The following is a 16,434-nucleotide window of genomic DNA, read 5'->3' as shown; positions in this document are numbered from 1 at the left end:
TGTGTGTGTGTGTAGGAGGCTGGATTAATGGTGTTGGGATCATCAGAGAGATGTTGTTAAAGTGATTCATAGATGACATAACATGGATATCCTAAAATTCAAAAGCAGCACCATGTTTTTCAGCAGCTGGCATTCACTCTTATTTAATAAATACAGAGCAAGTCTGCAGTTTCCAGCTCTGAATCCTGAACATACATGAGTGGAGTATACAGGGAAACAGCGACTGTTGTTGCCATTGTAATCTCTGATAACACTTTGCAATTTTTCCCAACTTTCTTTGCAATGCAGGTGGTGCTGGCAATCCATCAACGATCATACATAATCAATTAGGCCCAATTATATTCAACAGAACTGAGAAAACAGCTGCTTATTTCCTCATTCCTTAAACGCCTCAGTAAATAGGTTAAAAAAGTCCAAGGGGAAAAAAATCAAAAAGGAACCACAGTCATGTGAACTGAAAACTCCGACAGCCAGCCAGTACTGGGGATTACATGATTTTTTTTTTCAGTTATAAGCGCATTAGGAAACTTACAGTGGTCTTAATCTGCTCATAATTAGCGGCGGCGTGGAAAGAAACGTGGTCCTGCTGAGGCCAGCCAGCAGAGAGCTAACAGTAATGTCTCAGGACAAGCACCAGGGTTGGGCCTACTTTGTGAAGATGGTTGTGAGAAAAGTGAAAACTTTGCAGACTAAAGAAAGAATTGATGCAAAAGTCTGTTTTATTTATTTCCATATTTCCACGTAGATGCATGTAATGTTATTATGACTAATGCATTTTGTGTTTTCATTCCTTTGAATACAGCCAATCGAACTACACAATGTTGGTTCATTTAGTGCTGAAGCTCTGACAAATCATTACTACTTCCACTTCCCAATCTGACAGTTATTAACCATTATACACTGGGCTCTGAATTAAAACAGAAATAAAATAGAAAGTAAAGCAAATCATTACAAAAATCTGTTGAAGTTTGAACCTTAAATCAGCATCAACGGTGTTTCCTCAAATATTCAACTTTTCCCGTTTGTTTTCCTCTATCGTTGGGCTCTTACTGAGAAAATATGGAAATTATAAATATATAAAACCTCTGCAAAGTGCAGTTTTAAGTAGTGCACCTGAAAATCATATTCAACATTCAATTCTGCATCTGAAACCTTTGCTGTAGCCACCAATTCACAGGTTAAACCAACTGGTGTATTTAGGAGGTGATGACATAAACAAGATTTAAAGATTTACCTTTAGCTTGGAGCAGAATGAGTTAGTACACTGGAGCAATTTTCCAGAACAAATTTGCAAACATATGACTTTTTTTTTGCAGCACGGATGAGGAGTCACTGGTTTCACACAGGCTAGTGGAAAGAATGTGAGGATTGGTGCAATTAAGAGCACTACTGGACTAATTAAAAAAATGTAAGTTTTGTTGCTAACCCCTGGTTACCTGTGCTGTCAGGTCATTGACCCTGCTAGCTATGTACAATGTGAAATGGTATTGTTAGCTCACAGATAGCAAAGGCCTAAGAATTGCCTTTAGTATCAAACTGCAGTCATAGAATCACTGCACCTTCACAAACAAAAGCATGTGACTGTATACATTTGGCTATGAATGGCTAGATGGGTAACTAGCTGAAATTAGAGCTACTAAGAACTTTGGTATCTGTGAAACACTATAAGCAGCTAATAGTTAACCAAATGTTATATGACAATATGTTATTAAGGTTTCATGTTATGTGACTCCTAACCATGTGACGTTAACTGTCGAGCAAATAAAGTAGCAGTCACACAGGCCTAGAGAGCAGCCCATCACCCTCCAGCAACTGCTGGTTACAAGGAGCAAATAAGTGTTCTGCAACCAGTTGGAAAGTGGTTGCAGAACAATCAGTGTGTATTCCTGACCGGTTGGTGAAAACTTCTTACAGTTGCTATCGATTTCCGTGGTACTGACTAGAGATGGACCGATCCGATATTACGTATCGGTATCGGTCCAATACTGACGTAAATTACTGGATCGGATATCGGAGAAAAATAAAAAAAATGTAATCCGATCCATTAAATATCAAAAAAGCACCTCACAAAACTTGCGACATGGCGTAACTCGGCTCATAACCGTAGCACATCCAGCAGTACGGGTCACGTGATAGAGCGGCTGTGTGTATTTGTAGCCTCGCTAGCAATCCGGCATTTCATCTCCGAGGAAGTGATCCCAGAGAGAAGTAAAGCAAGTGTGTAAATTCATCTCTGAATGTTTGTAAAGCGTTCCAGCGTTAAGTTTAACAACCGATATATGGAGCGACTGCCTCTTCTCTCCCCCTCCCTCTCCTGCTGCTACTTCAATCGAAACTGATCAATGATCAGCTGATCGGCTTTTCTGTCGTGAGTCCATCTCTCTTGTTTGTTTTTGGCCCACTTTGCACCAGAAAGAGGAAAGTTTAGCAAAGTTTAGCCAGGGGGGCCGATAGGGCATTAACAGGGAAAAGGGGGCACAAAGACACACTTTTCTTTCTTATTCTCATTTAAAATGTCTAGCTTTTAATAAATAATTATCCGAATCTTACACCCAAATTTAATCTGATGTAAAATATATAGAAGTCCATTACTGTATATAGTAACTATCCATCCATCCATTTGCTTATCCTTTTCAGGGTCGCGGGGGGCGCTGGAGCCTATCCCAGCTGTCATAGGGCGAAAGGCGGGGTACACCCTGGACAGGTCGCCAGTCTGTCGCAGGGCTAACACATAGGGACAGACAACCATTCACACTCACATTCACACCTAGTGGCAATTTGGATTATCCAATTAACCTATCCCCACAAGCTGCATGTCTTTGGACGGTGGGAGGAAGCCGGAGTACCCGGGGAGAACCCACGCAAACACGGAGAGAACATGCAAACTCCACACACAAAGACCCCGGCCTGATGGGTGGTTCCCTATTTTGTTTTATTTATTTATTGTTTCGCTGGGAGTTTGCAACCCTATTAGTTAGGTTGCTTAATATTTCTGCTAAGTACTCTTTAAAATACCAGAATAGGGAGGATGGAGTAGGTTTAAGTTTATTAGATTGATCAGTATTGCTGAACTATGAAATATTTTGGGTGCAGTGTATTTTTTACATACAGGTATAACAGAATAGCTTTAGTGTTTGTTTGTTTTTAACTTGAGTATGAACTTATACAAAAAGCAGCCAGATATTAAAAAAAAACTGTTTTATTGATTAAAAAACACTATATCGGATTCATATCGGTATCGTCAGATATCCAAATTTATGATATCGGTATCGGTCATAAAAAAGTGGTATTGTGCCATCTCTAGTACTGACTCTGTGAAAATTGCGACACAAACAGGAAATGAAGACCATTTGCCTTCAGCTTAATTTCACCTAGCGAAAGGCAGCAACCTCCAGCAATAACTCCTCAGACAATTGGAAATACTCATTTTCCCCTCACAACTGGTGGTTTTATGAAGTCCAATATGACAGAAAGTTCATGTCGCATTATGCAAGAAAGCTATTAAATTATCTCCCAGCTCCAACAGTGATGTGACACTGGGTTGAGCTATACCAACATATTCTGAGAATTCAATCAATTCTAGCTACTAGATCAAAGGAAAACACTTTTAGTTCAAATTACTTGATATTTGGAGTTCACGTCTTCAGGCAGAGGTAAAAAAATCTTCAATTCACCTTTAAACAACCTGCTAACCCAGGTGAACAAGCTAGATGGGGTCAGTGGAAATATTTAGTGAGGAATGTGAGGAATCAGTTTGTCTGAAACCTATGTCACATAGGCAATATAACCTCTGAACCTACGCACAATCAGCTTTGAGGGGTCTGACAGTGACCATAGGTCTGGCAATAGATTGAACAACTATTAAAGAAAATTCAATGCAACTTAAAGTAAACAAATCCAAAATTTATACCTCAGTTACTCATCACTGCTAGGACGGCCTTTCAATATAAGATAAAAGGTCATGGAAGACGTGCAACCTGTAACAGGCTAGTAGTCTGACAAGTTTCTTACCGCTGTAGAAAGTCTGGAGGCCAGCGTCATCTCCAAGTTGCCTTTAAGCCCCAGCAGTGCAGGAACAAGGATGAACACCTCAGACACATCGGTGAACACCGTCCAGTGCTGCAATGACATAGCAAAACATTATTATCAGCACCACAACATTAACAGAGCGCACACTCTGCCATACTGAAACTGGTTCACAGCCACACAGAATGCTGTCATCCGCATAGATAGAGGTTAGCTGCAGTTCGGAGCAGACTGTCTCTGGGTCTGTGCAACCTTTAATATTGATTTAGAGGTGAAACCACTCCTGCATTAAAGAGCAGAAAATCTGCCTCTATAGACCTTTCACACTATGTATCATGCCAGCTCCCTCTTAACAAGAACAAGGGCAGTAAAACCTAAAGCTGAAATGATTGATCACTCTCCTACTTTAGCTTGCATTCTGTTTTCCTTCTCTATCACCTTTACCCACCATCTCCTGTAGTGTAAACACAGGGACTGTCTCATGTCTCTGTGTAATCATAATACTATACACATTTATATTTATATCGAAATCTGTACTGTACAAGATATTCCAGAATAAAAGCAGACTGCAATCTCGGTATTCTTTCACCCCAACCGGTCGCAGCAGATGGCCCCGCCCCTCCTTGAGCCTGGTTCTGCCGGAGGTTTCTTCCTGTTAAAAGAGAGTTTTTCCTTCCCACTGTCACCAAAGTGCTTACTCATAGGGGGTCATATAATTGTTGGGTTTTTCTCTGCATCTATTATTGTACGATCTACTATGCAATATAAAGCGCCTTGAGGCGACTGTTGTTGTGATTTGGCGCTATATAAATAAAACCGAATTGAACTGAATAGTTTTTGATGGGCGGAACCAGATCTTGTTCTCCACACGGCCGTTTTACCCATCCAGTGCCACACAAATTGAAACACGGCGCAGCTAAACAGCATCAGTAAGATAGATGGGACTGAATATTTAGAAGCCAAGTGAACTAGATAATTAGCAACTCTTAAAGACAAAGCATTATGTTAATTTCCAGTTCAATCAATGTCTGAAACAAGTCGTTTTAGCTCCCTCACACCTAAGCCAACTCTCTTCTCATTGGTTAAAGATACCCAATCTCATTGATATCATCAAGCAAATGCTAAACCTGAACACTGTTATGGCTTATAGGATTACTTGTACATTTGGTACTCTGATTATCTGAAATTTAATATGAGCATCCACCACTGTAATCTATTATATAGTATGCATACGATAGAAAATAAGGAAAAGCAAAATATTTCTCAGTGCTCTGCCCTCCTCATGGGGACCCTCTGTGACACATAACACAGCATGAGTGTACAAAACATCCGACTGAATTAATAGAGTAAAGCCAAAGCCCAATGCATCATGTACCATAGAAAAAATAGTTTGATATTATTGTGCCTACTTTAGTGCTTCAGCATCTGATCATTCATTGCCAGGGGTGCGCTTGCTTGCTCAGCTCTTACCGCAGCATAAAAAAGCTACATTTTGCTGTACACACTACTCCGAGAAAGTCAGCCAGCAGCTCATCTATCTAAATCAGCTTTGAAGGTAGTGGCCTAGCTGGACAGAGCCACAAATAAGGGAACAAGTAAGGGAACAAGACTGCTCAGCTGTGTATCCAGTAGATGGTCTGAAATTACATTTACAGCTAGTATTATTAGGCCTGACCTTCGATAACCTGGTCCCTGGCTGCTGGCCAGTCCTCGAGAGGTGGGTTCCCTGTAACTCCCTCTGTGAACTTCTCCCTCCATTAGACTTCATGCAGCGATAGCAGATTTGCGGTCTACTGTGGCCAGAAACAAAGCTATTGCTGAAGCTAAGGCCATCGATTTATCTCCAGTCAAAGTGCTTATCATAGGTGCCGGTCCCACTGGCCCCCAGCACTTACAGTCCAGTCTAACCCGAGCGGAATCAATATTCACTGAGGCTGGCACCGAGCAGAAAAGAAAGAGGGGAAAACAGATGCTGAAGCTACAAGACAACACTGCTGGCCTGCATTTCTCACACAGAGGTCTAATGTGTGTGCTCGCTAGGTTGCTCCCACCAGATGTACAGCACTGATAAGGAGTGTCGGCTACACTCATACGCTCGTGTTGTCTTTAGAGGTGGTGGTTGAACTCTTTCTGCCTATCCCTTTAGCTGTCGTTAAGCCAAGCAGAGCTCGTTTCCAACCAGCCTCTCAGCTTGGCTCACTGCCCTCTGCCAACCCGACAGCCTTGTGAGCACTTCTCTCTTCTTTCATAGCTGTATGTTTTCAAGCTTTCCTTCTGTCTCACTGGCCTATCTTCCTCTTTGCCTCCCCTGTGGTGATATATGTTGTTGTCTCCATGGAACGCTGGCTCGGAGCCAAACAAACCCTCCCTCCTCGCTTCTAAGAACTCGACTGGAGAACTGCAGTACCTCTGTGTACAGACCTATAGGAGCTCTGGTATGCAAGCCCCGCAAGGGTCAGGATGCCCAGTTGAGAAACGTGACCTTTTATTTTATTTGTGATAATTGCACTTGCTGTGTTGAGCGGGACGCCGAACCCCGATGGCATGCAATGTCAACGCAACTCCAGCAGCGTCACAGACACTACAGCAGGTGGTGTCTGTTTCATTTTTCTGTTGCTGCAGCATGGATGGTACAGTCAGGGTCTAGTTTATCTGTATAAACTAATATCTGTATTTAGATAAGAAGAATATGTAGGGCAAGCTACCAGAGGAATCTGTAGTCTATATGTAGTTTTACCAAGCAGGTTTTGGCTGCATGAATGGAAAGAGTCCAAGTGGGGAGCTAAAGAAAGTCAAAACTCCATCTCAAAACCATCAGCTATCATCACATGGTAATTTACCTCTTTTTAGATTTCTATGAATTTATAAGGAAAATCAAACACAGTCCCCACAGTTCAAGTCGGCAACTTAGATAATGCGTTTGCAGGCCTGAGCCTGGTTCTGCTGGAGGTTTCTTCCTGTTATGAAGGGAGTTTGCTGCTCATACAGGCTTGTATGATTGCTGGGGTTTTCTATCTATTATTGTGGAGGCTTTGCCTTACGATACAAAGTGACTTGAGGCTGGTAATGTTGGGATATGGTGCCATATCAATAAAACTGAACTGAACTGAATTGTTTGGGACCAGATAAGAAGGGCTGGGGTGGAAAGCCTGAACTCTGTGATGAGGGGGCAGCCTAGGATCAAAGGTTCCTCAGGATCTTTCACACTGTGAAAGATTAATCAGAGCATGGGGCAACACAAAGGCACTCTAACCCACTAATCCTGTCCATCCCTATCACTCACATCCTAACCAAGCAGCTATCTGAGATATGGTCACGTTTTAAGAGCTGCGAGGTGATAACATTGTTAATGACCGTCACGTCATCAACGTTACAAGCAGAAGTCACCAAAATAAAACAACTACTCATAACAAGCAGTCAGTCACTGCAATAGGGAGGGCAGAAGTTTAGAAACATATGCTTACATGGGGTTATTAAATTGTGATTTTTAAGATTTTGGTGATTTTGTTCAGACAAATTCTGGAAAACATAGAAAAATAGCATACTGTGGTGTGAATTTAAGTAGTGTCTGATTAAGCTATGGAAACCAAAGTCTGGGTATGAAGCTAGAAGCTGAAGAGACAATGCAGTTTGAGAGAATTAAGCCCACGTTCTGGTTTAAAGTGACTCCTGAGTGAAAACCAAGCACGTGGATGTGGTTGGACCAAAATGGTATCTGGTGGGTAGTGAAGGCTTGGCCAGAGTTAAACCTTTGTGTGGACTATGATTTCCTGTTTACTGGTTGCTGTATTTTTAGACCGTGTGTCTTTGAGGCTGAAGCTGTGTTCTATTCTTTTTCCTCTTTTTTGGTGTTTCAGTCTACAGACACCGCACACCAGGCCAGACGGCTAACTCTGAGGCAGACAAACACACGCGGATGATTATCATAACATACAACACTGAACACGCATATTTGCTTTTGTCTTTTTTCATCTTTTTGTTTATAGATTGATTGCACAAATGATGAAATCTTATGTGACTGTAAGTAAGTGTGCGTGTGTTTCAAAATAACAAAAATCACCCATTTGGCCTTGGACTCCGACATCCCCAAGAAAACTAGCACTGCGTGACCTTTCCAAACCACACGTAACCTTCAGTCCAACTGAGCAGGTCAGTCCTGGGTTCCCGGCCCTGCCAATGAGAGACTGACAGTTTTAGGTCATTTGCCTGCCAAGTCACTAAGCACAACTATGCAGACGTCTCACTCCTCTATACCAGTTGGACAATCCTTTCTGGGCCAACCTTGTGAGGGAAAAAGGCCAGAAAACTCTGTGCGTGCGTGGTAGATGGTCAAAGTGACCAGGATTTAAGAGGTCAAAGAGCCAATATAGAAAGTGACACAGAAAGTCGAGTACACAAGTGTCCAAACCACAGCTTTTAAACTCAGGCCAGGCAGACACATTAACTAAAGGTTCAGGCATCCCAGAAGAAAAGCTTGCTACTGGCTATAGTGCTTTCTTTGTCTCATAACCAGCATATCATCTTTGGAACTGGAGATTACCGAGTCCTGATCTTTTTATTCTAACCTCCAGGAGAAATAAGGGGTAAACAAATGAACAAAAAGAACAAACAAATAATTCTGTCTAATTTGAGAACAATCCAAGAAACACAAGAACAGCAAGACCCAAATGACTTTGAATTTTATCCATAGAGAGAAACTTCTGAACTCAGGCGAGCTAGTTAAGTTCTCCTGGATCACTTTATCTCATCTGATAATCAAATAAAGATCTGTGCTTTACTTGTCTGCATAAATTTGCTCCTTATTTAGCGAGACAAATAAAGATCAGTGCAGCAAGAAAACAGACCTGCCTCGTGTTTTAGCATCAAGTTAAAACTTGTTCTATTCACATTTTGGCAATCAGGAGACAAAAAAAAAAGGGGTTTTCCAACACGAGAAACTACATCTACCTTTTCATCAGCTTCACATATATTAGGTATTGGGGCTCGACCTAACCCTAAGCACGTGACCTCAGAAAGTTATGCTCACTTATAGCCGAGGATCAACTGCAGTCCCAACGAGAGAGAGAGACAGAGAGTAAGATAGAGTTAGACAACTACCTTCCTGCAAGGACAGGGGGGATTAGCTGAGTTAGCGTTTCATGGTGTCACGGGGGGAATTAGGCAGCCAGACGACCTGCTGGATGCTCAGCCGACCTCAATGGAACTGCAGTAAGAAGCCTCGCATCTTACTGCAGCCATTTCTTTCAGCTATTTACTCTCAGGTACAAGAGTGCTAGACCAGCAGGGAGGGATACGGCCCTCTACCTTCTGTGTGAGCTTGTTTCCAGTCACACCTCTGAAAGAATGGTGCACTGAGTGTTTTGGAAATTAAAGAGAACGCAGCAGCATGGTGCCTAAGTTGAGGCAGCATGAAAACTTTTTTGACCTCAAACCTCTGCATTCCTGGTTTAGCGAGGATACCTAACCACATGGTAATAGAGGCCTTGGCGCTGAATTGTATTTTGTTTTTACTCCGACTCTAGCTCAGCTGTAGTACGCTGCCATTTCAGGTGCTCAAAGAAAGTAAACTTATTCCCCCGCCTCCCCCCTCCTGTCTGTTCTGAGTTTCTGGGGTCCACCATGTTGGCATCAGCGTATGTGCACACAGTTTGCCCAGACCTGGCGGACTGACATGGCCGGCTTTATCTGCATTCCAAGCGGACTTCAAATAAATATATAACATTTCTACAGAGCACACTTCGATCCTCTCAGAGCAAAGGCAGTGACTCATCAGGAAATCAAGTCCTATTCTCCTTTAAAGGCCAAGTGGATCATATAGCTCCCTGGCTATGCACTGCTATGCAAATACCGTCTATTGTTTCTTGTACTTTATGTGAGATTTTGAAAAGAGGTGTGTGTGTGTGATGACTCGTTAGAAGACACACCAGTGTGTACCAGTATGCGCCAGCCACAGGGACAGTCAGCCCAGCCGCTGAGGAGAAAATGTTATGTAAATACCCCCATGGTGTCAGATAACTGCCCCATACACACATCCCCAAAGACAGGCAACCAGATAGGCCACCAGCACGATGACTGACACACGCCAAGGCAAACCAGCCTCGGTGCACTAGATCATTCAAATGTTTCACGGGCGAGTGTGACTACACATGGCCTGCTTGGTGCAGTGGATCTGCTTAGAAAAACAGCTGTGAAATGAAATGTAAATGCCTGCGAGGAAAAGTTGGGGTTGTGCATTGACACCAGACTTTTTGCAAGTTCCAACAGCCGAACCCCTGTCAATGCAAAAAACAAAACAAAAACTTTTTAAAGAGTAGACAACACAGGATTAACCAACCTGGGTTCTTTATTCTGAGTTGCCAATTACATTGTGTAAGAAATCTCACTCACCTGGACGATGTCTAGCACCATCCCTGCTGCCACCGTCCCGAAACCGGCCAGCAAGAAGGGGAAGACCACCTGCAGTCCGATGGAAAAGGAGGTCTCCTTGAGGGGTGCTGTTGGTTCGGGGCTCTGATCGGTGCTGGTGTCATCACTCTCGTTGCTCTGGCTTGCATTCTCCAGGAGAGCATCCTCCTCTCGCTGACCTTTGGCATTGGCCCGACAGTCCATGGCCACCACAATCTCCGACCTCTCGTCGTTCTCCCCAGTCTCATTCACTCGCTCGGGGAAAGATGTGACCTCGGTGAGCTCAAACTCATCCCCGGTCACTGGGCTCACTTCTTCGGGGCCCTTTGTCAGGATCACCGGGTGGACGGTGCAGTTGGAGTTGAGGAAGGCCGAAGTGAGGGGGCCTCCCTCCTTCTTCATCTCAATGGCCCCAGAGGACATGTCGATGTCGGGGAGCTTTTCTTGTTCTTTCGACCAAAGTACCATGCGGAAGCCTTTGAAGACAGTGGGCTTGATAAGAAAAGGTCAGCGTGCCTCAGCCTAACGGTTTTGTGGGAAAGTCAGAACTGACCACCGGATCTGGTTTTGAACCTGATCAGTCCAACTGATTTATCCCATTAAAGAGGCCGACAAGGTGTGGAGGTCGGTCATAAAGACTGGGAGAAAAACACTCTGCCAGAAAAAACCTGCAGCGAGGCACATGCAGCCGTGCGTCTGCAAAGCCTGTGTTCCTGTCGGTGCTTCGGGAGCAGAACCAGTATGTTCTCCATTCACTGCAAGGTGCTCAGGTTAGGCCGGCAAAAAACAGAAGACATACTGGTTCAACATAGAAAAGGATAGAAAACAACAGGGAGGGGACTCACCACAGAAATCCCCTGCAGTCAGCTGCAAACAGTCCTTTGCAGTTCAGTACAAGCTGGAAAAATATGTAAATTAGAGACCTGCAGTGGCACCGGTCATGCTGTCAGTCTGCTGTCCATGTGAAACTGGTCGCTGCACAGGGCTCCAAACGTCTCACTTTACACCACGTGGCCGCTGGACAGTTTTCAAATGTGATATTTAAAGGTCTCAGTATGAGGATTGAATTACCAACAGTGGAAAAGTATCTCTCCAACCAGAGTGGACCGTCACCTGGGGAAAGAATGAATATCATTAATTATTCAGTCTTAAATAAAATCATTTTCCAGCAGTACCCCACATCTATTTCCAAAAATCTCTAAGTAGCAGGGCAGCTTTTACTGCCCTGATCAAAATATTCATAAATCAAAAATTCCAAAAAGTTACAAACCAACATTCAGATCTAACTGGTGAGAGGACAGAGACACTGTGCGGTGGTGTTTAGGCTTGGATGCTGCAGCTCGTCATATTCAGGTGTTAAAATAAATAAAGAGGACAGAAAATCACTGTTAGGCACTAACTTCACCGTGGGTACCACAAATGCCCCGTCAGCCCTACTAATAGATTAGTATAGCCCCAGACAATTGTTTGCTCTCCCCTCCATTACAGCAGTGCTGAGCAGAGCCCAACAGTGAGTTTAAAAACAGTTTCATCCAGCGCCAAATTTCCTCCCGGTGGCTAAAAATATTCCACCATTAACAGAGGCGCTGCGCACATCCTCTGCAAGCACAGCTTCCAACCACAGCAGCGCAACAACGACCACTGTCACAATTTTCAAAGTAAAAAACACCCCTCACTTTACCCGTGAGCCCAGAGTGCCGTCAGCTTAAACCCCTCAACTCTTAAACTCACTGCAGCAGACAGGAGTGTAACAAACAGTAACACAACAGAGGTCCCCTTCACACATCAGAAACAACCTCACTGCAGTCAAGTACCGAGCGTGGACACACATGGTTAGTCATTCACACCGACATGAACTACTTGTATCAACAGAAGTAAGCAGCAGGTAAAGCAAAGCATTCAGTGCTGCTTTAATTAAAACAGTAATGTCAGCTACTGACATAAACTGCTGTATTATTCAACTCAGTGTGGTGATGAAGCCTGTTGAAAAAATACCATCACCAATCTATGACGCGATCCTTGGTGAGATCAGGTCACGGTCCACCCGTTTTTACTTCACATAATAAAGCAGCTTTTACTCTGAAGGCCTTTCTTTTACCTTCCAGTGTTGCTGCTGCTGACTTGAAGCAGCTTTCCTCTGACTGCAAGTTGCGACATCCGCACGGACTTTCCCGGCTCAAACAATCCTCTGCTTAGTAGTCAGGACCAACACCACCCGAACCCAACATGGCAAAGGCGTAAATTAGTGCTCCCCTGGTCAGGGCTGAATAGACGAGCCCTGCTATTCTGTTCTGCTTCTCATTTAAACGAGGGCAGAGGGCTCTCTGTTCCATCGCCGGGCTGGAGCCCATGTCACTGCCACTGTAACCACGAGTGTTAAACTCGTGAAAAATTGTGTCCCCCCCACCCCCCCTAAAAAAGAGAAAAAAAGTAATCATTCTTCACCATCACCATAGCTGAGGTACAAGTTGCGGCTTTGCAGTTTGAGTCTCGAATGACACATCCCGGTAGAAATGTGCACATTAAAATAAGTAATGTAAAAATAAATACATACATAAAAAAGCTCACGGGTGCTTACCTCTGAGTGCCAGTGGTCCTCGGTGTGAGGGGCGGATGATCTGTATGACTACAGGGACTTCGTGTGCCCGGCTGAATTTATCCTCCACCTCTTGTTAACGCGCTCAGGCTTGTGAGGCGTGGAAGCCGGTACGCACGCCTTATGTGCGGTACCGGCTCTGCACAGCTGATTTAATGGTTAATGTTAGTTAATGGTTAAGCCCTGCCCTCTGTGCGGCTCCAGTCTGCCTGTTACATTGTACACATGCAGTGCCGCCCGGCTGCCTGGATGCGCATCTATAATACACCCGCACGGTGCAGGGGGCCAGGAAGCCACTAGGCGGGCCCTCCCTCCACAATCTGGATAGTCGATATAGACCCCCGCCCCACCTTTACCTCCCTCCCCTCCATTACCGACCTTCCACCCCTCTGGTTTCCATTGCGCACAAGCCCCCCACAACCTCTACCCAGTGTGTGCCCATGCCGTGCCAGTCTCTTCCACAAGCCACTAATTTACTACCACCGCGCGGAGACTGCAGTTTTAGTTTAACAGTGAGCTTGATTTCTCAATGAATGGGCTGGCAGGGGTATGAGTACGGTCTGTATGAGTCTGACCAATCTGGGGCAAATTTAGTCACTGATCCACCACCATGGAAAGGACAGCTTGCATAAGTGAAAGTTTTGAAATGTCACCAATGTGACCTAAAGCAGGAACGGTTAGAACTGATATGGTTGTAAAATGTGTAAAGGTGACACAAAACCCCACATTATTTAAAAATATACAGAGTACTGCATCATTATTATGATACTACTACAATATTTATTTTAAAACCTGTAATGAGTAAAACAAAACAAAAAAAAAGGTAGACAACTCATTTTATTTGTGGGCCAATTTCATTTCAAGTGGGCTTCGGTTCAGTTATATTAATGTATCACTTCACAACAACAGTGTAACATTAGAGAGAGAACCCCAACAATTTCACTGTTATCAGCAAGCACTTGGTGATGGTGGGGAGGACGAATGTACATTCTGAAAAGATTCACATGTAATGAACTATCTACACACATGACTGATAGCCTAATAAAAAGGAAAAAAAGATCTTAGGTCTCAAGAAAAACAAGTGTCCTTTCAAGATTTGTGACTTTGGTCCACAGCCCTGAAACAGAGATGTGTTGAACAAAGTTTCTAAGCTCACCTGTGGAGTTCCGCAAGGCTCCATCTTTGGGCCTCTTTTATGTAACACTAATCCCCATTAGAAGAAGCCAAACTGCTCTAATAGGTTTGTGACCTGAAATGTAAATTTATATCAGATAACCTTTTTGGTCTCTTGTCAGTACACAGACCTGCCAGCTCAACAAAGTTAAAATGTTAAGAAATAATGTTTAATGGTTCTGTTTTCCTCCTGTCATTCAGAAGGTAGTGTACAGCAGGCTTGTTGTTGAAGGCAGCAGCTGCTGTTTATAAGTGTTGCAACACAGAAAGGAAACATAAAGCTGTAGCTCCTCAACACCAAAACAATAAACTGAAAGCTGCTATTGTACTAACAGGATTACACTAGTTTGCCAGTTTAAACTACACTCACTTTGGAGGCATTTTTTCTACTTATAAGGATTAATTGCACTGTTTTGCTACTGTTATTAGTTTTTGTTAGTTTTTGAAATGCTATGTACTACAGAAATACCAATACACTTTAAGAAAAAAACAAAAAACAAAACAAGTGCTTGTACAGTATGTGTGGATGTGTGTTTGTTATCTGCCTCCTCCTGATGTTCCTGTAGAACAACATCTCTAATAATGTCCCCGGAGAAGCAGCAGCTTTGTTGTGCTGTTTGCCTGTTGCTTTACAGCAGGAGTTCAGCTCAGCAGCACCAGGATCACCCAGCAGGCAAAAGCTGCAATTCATCCACACCCTGCCCCTCTGAGCTGAGCCTGTTTGCACACAGCAGAAACATCCAGTGAATGTGTACTTACGCAGGTTTGCAGGTGAACAGGAAGCTGCACTTTCACTCTGCGGTCAGATTACTCATGCTGTAGCAATTTGGCAATTACAATTTTATTCATTCATGCATACTGATTGCATATTGTTTTCCATGAGCGTCAGGATGTGTGATTAGTTTTGGACTTAGTGCACAAATACATGAGCGACATTAGTCTTACAGCTCTTGCAGGAATTCTTTCTTAAACTTAAAGATGTTATTAAGATTTTATTAAGTCATTTGTTGTTGCTTTGTTTTACTTTTGTCTGTAAAAGGCCAGATGTTGTCACCTTTCATGGCTCAAAGCTGAATTTAACCTTGTTTACATGAATGACTATTTGCTTTTGTTCTGGATATGAAAGATAAAAAACTGACTGAAATTACTGAGCATTATCTTAAGATGTCTAAAGGCGGGGTGGGGGTTTCCAGGAAGCAAATCAGTGCAACCAGGAACAGCTCTGTGATCTAGATATGAGGGGTTTTCAGATAACTTGGCAGAGCGGCTTCCTGGAACAGATCACTTTTTACAGTTTGCACCACAATATTGTGCCAGTGTAAATAAGGCAGCTGCAGAAATTGCATTTAAGCACAATTCACATTACTATTTTCTGCATTTTTCATCTATTCATTGCTAGTGCTTTAATGTGTACATGCAACATACACACTGACATTTTTTGATGTCTCTGCTATGACTGGTGCATGTGTTGCAATCTGCGTTGTAGGTGGACCCACTCCTCTGTTGCTGTTACTGAGTCTTTCCAGCATTTATGTTTTTATCTGAAATTAACTTAAACTTAAAGGCATTAGTTTCAGTTTACATGAATTCCATGGAGAATACAGCTTATTTTAGAGAAGCACATTAATGCAGATTCCACGGGTAACCTGCACTTCTGTGTAAGCACCATTAATGCTGACTGGTTTCGGAGCGATGTACACTGCCATCCTGAGGAGGTTGGGTATTTTTTAAGGGAAGGCCAGTCCATGAAAATACTGCAGTTACTCAGTAGATTTCATAAAACTGGAAGGTCCTTCACGATCATTTCCCTTGATTACCAATATTATACACCATCGCCATTGTCGACAATCTGGTGATGAAAACAGGAAAATTAAAATGTCAAAGAACTCTTTTGATATACAGGACCTTTCGTATGCTTCTGGTCACGGTTTCACAAAAATGCTCATTTTTTTCTCCTCAGAATCATCAGAAAACAGATAAGACAACAAATGTCCCAGTTCTTGTTTCTGTTATATTAACCTAGCGCAGTTTTACTGAGGCCGATGCTCAGTGTTTGTCATAGGAAAAAAAATATATATATACACAGATAGATAGATAGATAATTCAATTCAATTCAATTCAATTCAATTCAATTCAATTCAATTCAATTCAATTCAATTCAATTCTATTTATATAGCGCCAAATCACATGGGCAGCACGGTGGCACGGTGGTTAGCACTGTTGCCGCACAGCAA

General features: G+C 43.0%; 1 protein-coding gene across 3 annotated transcripts in view; it reads right to left on the bottom strand.

Annotated features, from left to right (window-relative positions):
* slc41a1 (solute carrier family 41 member 1) overlaps positions 1 to 13,336 on the bottom strand; it is a 29,366-nt gene extending 16,030 nt beyond the window's left edge. Inside the window, exons 1-3 of one of the 3 annotated variants that reach the window (XM_005933492.2) lie at positions 13,010 to 13,336; positions 10,414 to 11,544; positions 4,012 to 4,119 (exon numbers count right to left, since the gene is read on the bottom strand). In XM_005933492.2, the coding sequence (XP_005933554.1) occupies positions 4,012 to 4,119; positions 10,414 to 10,899 (594 nt within the window). In that variant the 5' untranslated portion in view covers positions 10,900 to 11,544; positions 13,010 to 13,336. Of the gene's footprint in view, positions 1 to 4,011; positions 4,120 to 10,413; positions 11,545 to 11,701; positions 12,497 to 12,529; positions 12,810 to 13,009 lie in introns of those variants that run through there. The other 2 variants (XM_005933493.3, XM_042222890.1) reach the window with 2 other exon arrangements.
* Positions 13,337 to 16,434: the final 3,098 nt, after the last annotated feature.

Source organism: Haplochromis burtoni, unplaced genomic scaffold (genome assembly GCF_018398535.1).
Source record: "Haplochromis burtoni strain Fernald_Lab_line unplaced genomic scaffold, NCSU_Asbu1 Contig_97, whole genome shotgun sequence".
Taxonomy (NCBI): Eukaryota; Metazoa; Chordata; class Actinopteri; order Cichliformes; family Cichlidae; genus Haplochromis; species Haplochromis burtoni.
The sequence above is the reverse complement of the archived record's forward strand: the minus strand, read 5'-3'. Positions and strand labels throughout refer to the sequence as shown.